The sequence below is a fragment of the Salmo trutta genome, unplaced genomic scaffold (genome assembly GCF_901001165.1).
Source record: "Salmo trutta unplaced genomic scaffold, fSalTru1.1, whole genome shotgun sequence".
NCBI classification, from domain to species: domain Eukaryota; kingdom Metazoa; phylum Chordata; class Actinopteri; order Salmoniformes; family Salmonidae; genus Salmo; species Salmo trutta.
This window is the reverse complement of record NW_021823195.1, coordinates 1,096,055-1,103,930: the sequence shown is the minus strand read 5'-3', so window position 1 is coordinate 1,103,930 and position 7,876 is coordinate 1,096,055. Positions and strand designations below refer to the sequence as shown.

Here is a 7,876-nt window from a genome sequence, read left to right as displayed (position 1 = left end):
TAACCTCTAATCAGTTATACTAACCACTATGTGTTTCTCTGGATGGAGTTACCTAGCCAGTAATAACTAATCAGTTATACTAACCACTATGTGTCTCTCTGGATGGAGTTACCTAGCCAGTAATAACCTCTAATCAGTTATACTAACCACTATGTGTTTCTCTGGATGGAGTTACCTAGCCAGTAATAACCTCTAATCAGTTATTCTAACCACTATGTGTCTCTCTGGATGGAGTTAACTAGCCAGTAATAACTAATCAGTTATACTAACCACTATGTGTCTCTCTGGATGGATTTACCTAGCCAGTAATAACCTCTAATCAGTTATACTAACCACTATGTGTCTCTCTGGATGGAGTTACCTAGCCAGTAATAACTAATCAGTTATACTAACCACTATGTGTCTCTCTGGATGGAGTTACCTAGCCAGTAATAACCTCTAATCAGTTATACTAACCACTATGTGTTTCTCTGGATGGAGTTACCTAGCCAGTAATAACTAATCAGTTATACTAACCACTATGTGTCTCTCTGGATGGAGTTACCTAGCCAGTAATAACCTCTAATCAGTTATACTAACCACTATGTGTTTCTCTGGATGGAGTTACCTAGCCAGTAATAACTAATCAGTTATACTAACCACTATGTGTTTCTCTGGATGGAGTTACCTAGCCAGTAATAACTAATCAGTCATACTAACCACTATGTGTTTCTCTGGATGGAGTTACCTAGCCAGTAAAAACTAATCAGTTATACTAACCACTATGTGTCTCTCTGGATGGAGTTACCTAGCCAGTAATAACTAATCAGTTATACTAACCACTATGTGTTTCTCTGGATGGAGTTACCTAGCCAGTAATAACCTCTAATCAGTTATACTAACCACTATGTGTCTCTCTGGATGGAGTTACCTAGCCAGTAATAACCTCTAATCAGTTATACTAACCACTATGTGTCTCTCTGGATGGAGTTACCTAGCCAGTAATAACTAATCAGTTATACTAACCACTATGTGTTTCTCTGGATGGAGTTACCTAGTCAGTAATAACTAATCAGTTATACTAACCACTATGTGTCTCTCTGGATGGAGTTACCTAGCCAGTAATAACCTCTAATCAGTTATACTAACCACTATGTGTTTCTCTGGATGGAGTTACCTAGCCAGTAATAACCTCTAATCAGTTATACTAACCACTATGTGTCTCTCTGGATGGAGTTACCTAGCCAGTAATAACTAATCAGTTATACTAACCACTATGTGTTTCTCTGGTTGGAGTTACCTAGCCAGTAATAACTAATCAGTTATACTAACCACTATGTGTCTCTCTGGATGGAGTTACCTAGCCAGTAATAACCTCTAATTAGTTATACTAACCACTATGTGTCTCTCTGGATGGAGTTACCTAGCCAGTAATAACTAATCAGTTATACTAACCACTATGTGTTTCTCTGGATGGAGTTACCTAGCCAGTAATAACTAATCAGTTATACTAACCACTATGTGTCTCTCTGGATGGAGTTACCTAGCCAGTAATAACCTCTAATCAGTTATACTAACCACTATGTGTCTCTCTGGATGGAGTTACCTAGCCAGTAATAACTAATCAGTTATACTAACCACTATGTGTCTCTCTGGATGGAGTTACCTAGCCAGTAATAACCTCTAATCAGTTATACTAACCACTATGTGTCTCTCTGGATGGAGTTACCTAGCCAGTAATAACTAATCAGTTATACTAACCACTATGTGTCTCTCTGGATGGAGTTACCCAGCCAGTAATAACCTCTAATCAGTTATACTAACCACTATGTGTTCTCTGGATGGAGTTACCTAGCCAGTAATAACTAATCAGTTATACTAACCACTATGTGTTTCTCTGGATGGAGTTACCTAGCCAGTAATAACCTCTAATCAGTTATACTAACCACTATGTGTTTCTCTGGATGGAGTTACCTAGCCAGTAATAACTAATCAGTTATACTAACCACTATGTGTCTCTCTGGATGGAGTTACCTAGCCAGTAATAACCTCTAATCAGTTATACTAACCACTATGTGTTTCTCTGGATGGAGTTACCTAGCCAGTAATAACTAATCAGTTATACTAACCACTATGTGTTTCTCTGGATGGAGTTACCTAGCCAGTAATAACTAATCAGTTATACTAACCACTATGTGTTTCTCTGGATGGAGTTACCTAGCCAGTAATAACTAATCAGTTATACTAACCACTATGTGTCTCTCTGGATGGAGTTACCTAGCCAGTTATAACTAATCAGTTATACTAACCACTATGTGTTTCTCTGGATGGAGTTACCTAGCCAGTAATAACTAATCAGTTATACTAACCACTATGTGTTTCTCTGGATGGAGTTACCTAGCCAGTAATAACCTCTAATCAGTTATACTAACCACTATGTGTTTCTCTGGATGGAGTTACCTAGCCAGTAATAACTAATCAGTTATACTAACCACTATGTGTCTCTCTGGATGGAGTTACCTAGCCAGTAATAACCTCTAATCAGTTATACTAACCACTATGTGTTTCTCTGGATGGAGTTACCTAGCCAGTAATAACCTCTAATCAGTTATACTAACCACTATGTGTCTCTCTGGATGGAGTTACCTAGCCAGTAATAACTAATCAGTTATACTAACCACTATGTGTTTCTCTGGATGGAGTTACCTAGCCAGTAATAACTAATCAGTTATACTAACCACTATGTGTCTCTCTGGATGGAGTTACCTAGCCAGTAATAACCTCTAATCAGTTATACTAACCACTATGTGTCTCTCTGGATGGAGTTACCTAGCCAGTAATAACTAATCAGTTATACTAACCACTATGTGTTTCTCTGGATGGAGTTACCTAGCCAGTAATAACTAATCAGTTATACTAACCACTATGTGTTTCTCTGGATGGAGTTACCTAGCCAGTAATAACCTCTAATCAGTTATACTAACCACTATGTGTCTCTCTGGATGGAGTTACCTAGCCAGTAATAACTAATCAGTTATACTAACCACTATGTGTTTCTCTGGTTGGAGTTACCTAGCCAGTAATAACTAATCAGTTATACTAACCACTATGTGTCTCTCTGGATGGAGTTACCTAGCCAGTAATAACCTCTAATTAGTTATACTAACCACTATGTGTCTCTCTGGATGGAGTTACCTAGCCAGTAATAACTAATCAGTTATACTAACCACTATGTGTTTCTCTGGATGGAGTTACCTAGCCAGTAATAACTAATCAGTTATACTAACCACTATGTGTCTCTCTGGATGGAGTTACCTAGCCAGTAATAACCTCTAATCAGTTATACTAACCACTATGTGTCTCTCTGGATGGAGTTACCTAGCCAGTAATAACTAATCAGTTATACTAACCACTATGTGTCTCTCTGGATGGAGTTACCTAGCCAGTAATAACCTCTAATCAGTTATACTAACCACTATGTGTCTCTCTGGATGGAGTTACCTAGCCAGTAATAACTAATCAGTTATACTAACCACTATGTGTCTCTCTGGATGGAGTTACCCAGCCAGTAATAACCTCTAATCAGTTATACTAACCACTATGTGTTTCTCTGGATGGAGATACCTAGCCAGTAATAACTAATCAGTTATACTAACCACTATGTGTTTCTCTGGATGGAGTTACCTAGCCAGTAATAACCTCTAATCAGTTATACTAACCACTATGTGTTTCTCTGGATGGAGTTACCTAGCCAGTAATAACTAATCAGTTATACTAACCACTATGTGTCTCTCTGGATGGAGTTACCTAGCCAGTAATAACCTCTAATCAGTTATACTAACCACTATGTGTTTCTCTGGATGGAGTTACCTAGCCAGTAATAACTAATCAGTTATACTAACCACTATGTGTTTCTCTGGATGGAGTTACCTAGCCAGTAATAACTAATCAGTTATACTAACCACTATGTGTTTCTCTGGATGGAGTTACCTAGCCAGTAATAACTAATCAGTTATACTAACCACTATGTGTCTCTCTGGATGGAGTTACCTAGCCAGTTATAACTAATCAGTTATACTAACCACTATGTGTTTCTCTGGATGGAGTTACCTAGCCAGTAATAACTAATCAGTTATACTAACCACTATGTGTTTCTCTGGATGGAGTTACCTAGCCAGTAATAACCTCTAATCAGTTATACTAACCACTATGTGTTTCTCTGGATGGAGTTACCTAGCCAGTAATAACTAATCAGTTATACTAACCACTATGTGTCTCTCTGGATGGAGTTACCTAGCCAGTAATAACCTCTAATCAGTTATACTAACCACTATGTGTTTCTCTGGATGGAGTTACCTAGCCAGTAATAACCTCTAATCAGTTATACTAACCACTATGTGTCTCTCTGGATGGAGTTACCTAGCCAGTAATAACTAATCAGTTATACTAACCACTATGTGTTTCTCTGGATGGAGTTACCTAGCCAGTAATAACTAATCAGTTATACTAACCACTATGTGTCTCTCTGGATGGAGTTACCTAGCCAGTAATAACCTCTAATCAGTTATACTAACCACTATGTGTCTCTCTGGATGGAGTTACCTAGCCAGTAATAACTAATCAGTTATACTAACCACTATGTGTTTCTCTGGATGGAGTTACCTAGCCAGTAATAACTAATCAGTTATACTAACCACTATGTGTTTCTCTGGATGGAGTTACCTAGCCAGTAATAACCTCTAATCAGTTATACTAACCACTATGTGTTTCTCTGGATGGAGTTACCTAGCCAGTAATAACCTCTAATCAGTTATACTAACCAATATGTGTTTCTCTGGATGGAGTTACCTAGCCAGTAATAACTAATCAGTTATACTAACCACTATGTGTTTCTCTGGATGGAGTTACCTAGCCAGTAATAACCTCTAATCAGTTATACTAACCACTATGTGTTTCTCTGGTTGGCCCAACAGGGTTCAGTATCTCTGTTGTCGTCAGTGTGTGCTAACGACTGGATCCTATGCCTCCACCAGACCCTGTTGATCCTGCTGGTCATAGGGAAGTGGTTGCTTCCTGTAGCAGGAGGGGTGACCAGGGATGAACTCTCTCAGCTCCTCCTCATCTTCGTTGGCACTGCCGCTGACATCCTGGAGTTCACCTCAGAGACGCTGTTGGATGTCAAGTGAGTCCCTAAACCCCGACCCCTAACCTCTAACCCCTAACCTCTAACCCCTAACCCTTAACCCTTAACCCCTGACCCCTAACTCCTAACCCCTAACCTCAGAGATACTGTCTGATGTCAAGTCAGTACCTTAACCCCTAACCCTAACCCCTAACCCCTAACCCCTACCCCCTAACCCCTAACCTCAGAGATACTGTCTGATGTCAAGTCAGTACCTTAACCCCTAACCCTGACCCTTAACCCCTGACCCCTGACCCCTAACCCTGACCCCTAACCTCTAACCCCTAACCCCTGACCATGACCCCTAACCCCTGACCCCTATCCCCTAACCCCTAACCTCAGAGATACTGTCTGATGTAGATATTTTATGTCAGTAGACATTATATGTAGCCTGGGTGCCAGTCTTTCTGCACTCTTGGCATGACAATTCCATAAGGAACAGAAACAGACTGAACCCAGGCTACAGTAGCCTGACAATTCCATAAGGAACAGAAACAGACTGAACCCAGGCTACAGTAGCATGACAATTCCATAAGGAACAGAAACAGACTGAACCCAGGCTACAGTAGCATGACAATTCCATAAGGAACAGAAACAGACTGAACCCAGGCTACAGTAGCATGACAATTCCATAAGGAACAGAAACAGACTGGACCCAGGCTACAGTAGCCTGACAATTCCATAAGGAACTGAAACAGACTGGACCCAGGCTACAGTAGCATGACAATTCCATAAGGAACAGAAACAGACTGAACCCAGGCTACAGTAGCATGACAATTCCATAAGGAACAGAAACAGACTGGACCCAGGCTACAGTAGCAGTGCAGAGAAACATACATGAGAATGTTTCTGCAGCTTCACACCCTTAACAATGTTCAACGATGTCTCCCACAGGGACAGCAGTCCCAGCATGGTGTACGTCATCCTAGGAGTCTGGACGTGGAGCATGTTCCAGTTTCCTCTCCACCTGTCAGGTACTGTGTGTTTCTATACCGGCTCTTCTTATGGTTACGGTAACTATAATGTTAGTGCTCTGTTATACAGGGAGTTACGGTAACCATAATGTTATTGCTCTGTTATACAGGGAATTATGGTAACCATAATGTTATTGCTCTGTTATACAGGGAATTACAGTAATCATAATGTTATTGCTCTGTTAGACAGGGAATTATGGTAACCATATTGTTATTGGTCTGTTATACAGGGATTTACGGTAACCATAATGTTATTGCTCTGTTATACAGGGAATTACGGTAACCATAATGTTATTGCTCTGTTATACAGGGAATTATGGTAACCATAATGTTATTGCACTGTTATGCAGGGAATTATGGTAACCATAATGTTATTGCTCTGTTATACAGGGAATTATGGTAACCATAATGTTATTGCTCTGTTATACAGGGAATTACGGTAACCATAATGTTATTGCTCTGTTATACAGGGAATTATGGTAACCATAATGTTATTGCTCTGTTATGCAGGGAATTATGGTAACCATAATGTTATTGCTCTGTTATACAGGGAATTATGGTAATGACAATATTTTTCCACCAGAATTTCTTGGGACCCCATCGCAAATATATTTATATTTATTTTATTCAGTCAGTATGTATGCAGCGATATTTAGACACAGATGTGTATTTCAATGTCACTAACTTATCTCACATGACCAGTTGACCAATGTCTCTTCTCTCCCCAGTGTCTACCTCCAGACCTGATGAATATTCAGAGGGGGATCAGGGTGTGTCTCTGCTGGCCAGACTAAGGACAGATATCTGGAGCATGGTGGAGAGCCTCTTCATCCAGGACGGACCCTTCCTGGTGGTCCGCCTCACCCTCGTCCTCCACTTCCACGTCGTACACCAGATGCTCATCTTCTTCACCATCAAGAACTTCCTGGTGGTCGTTCTGAACTTCTACCGTCTGTTCGTCATCTACACCGACTACAAGGCTTCAGGTTGATCTGAGGTTATAACAAGATGAAGATTCAGCTGTAAACTGGAACTGATAAATATCTCTGGGTTAGGGTGGGTAGACGGCTGACAGCAGGGGTGTCTGTCTCTCTGAACACTGGGTAATATCTCTGGGTTAGGGTGGGTAGACGGCTGACAGCCGTCTGTCTGGATTACTAACAGTCACAGCTACTGACAAATTATGAACATAAGATTGTTCATGTTTGTTTGATCTCAAAATAGATCTTTGGGTGCAACCCTTTATTTGTACAGTTTATGGGTGGAACTAGAGGTCGACCGATTATGCTTTTTCAACGCCGATACCGATTCCGATTATTGGAGGACCAAAAAAAGCCGATGCCGATTAATCGGCCGATTTTCTATTTATTTGTAATAATGACAATTACAACAATACTGTATGAACACTTATTTTAACTTAATATAATACATAAATACTATCAATTTAGCCTCAACTAAATAATGAAACATGTTCAATTTGGATTAAATAATGCAAAAACAAAGTGTTGGAGAAGAAAGTAAAAGTGCAATATGTGCCATGTAAGAAAGCTAACGTTTAAGTGCCTTGCTCAGAACATGAGAACATATGAAAGCTGGTGGTTCCTTTTAACATGAGTCTTCAATATTCCCAGGTAAGAAGTTTTAGGTTGTAGTTATTATAGGAATTATAGGACTATTTCTCTCTATACGATTTGTATTTCATATACCTTTGACTATTGGATGTTCTTATAGGCACTTTAGT

The 7,876-nt window shown here is 39.8% G+C and overlaps 1 protein-coding gene across 1 annotated transcript; it reads left to right on the top strand.

The window, feature by feature from the left end:
* Positions 1-4,907: 4,907 nt before the first annotated feature.
* Positions 4,908-7,509, top strand: LOC115189593 (transmembrane protein 26-like; the record flags this gene model as incomplete). The annotated part of the gene is made up of 3 exons (XM_029748217.1): positions 4,908-5,161; positions 6,056-6,135; positions 6,864-7,509. Coding segments are annotated over 3 exons (597 nt in total), but the record flags the coding sequence as incomplete, so codon positions are not given.
* Positions 7,510-7,876: the final 367 nt, after the last annotated feature.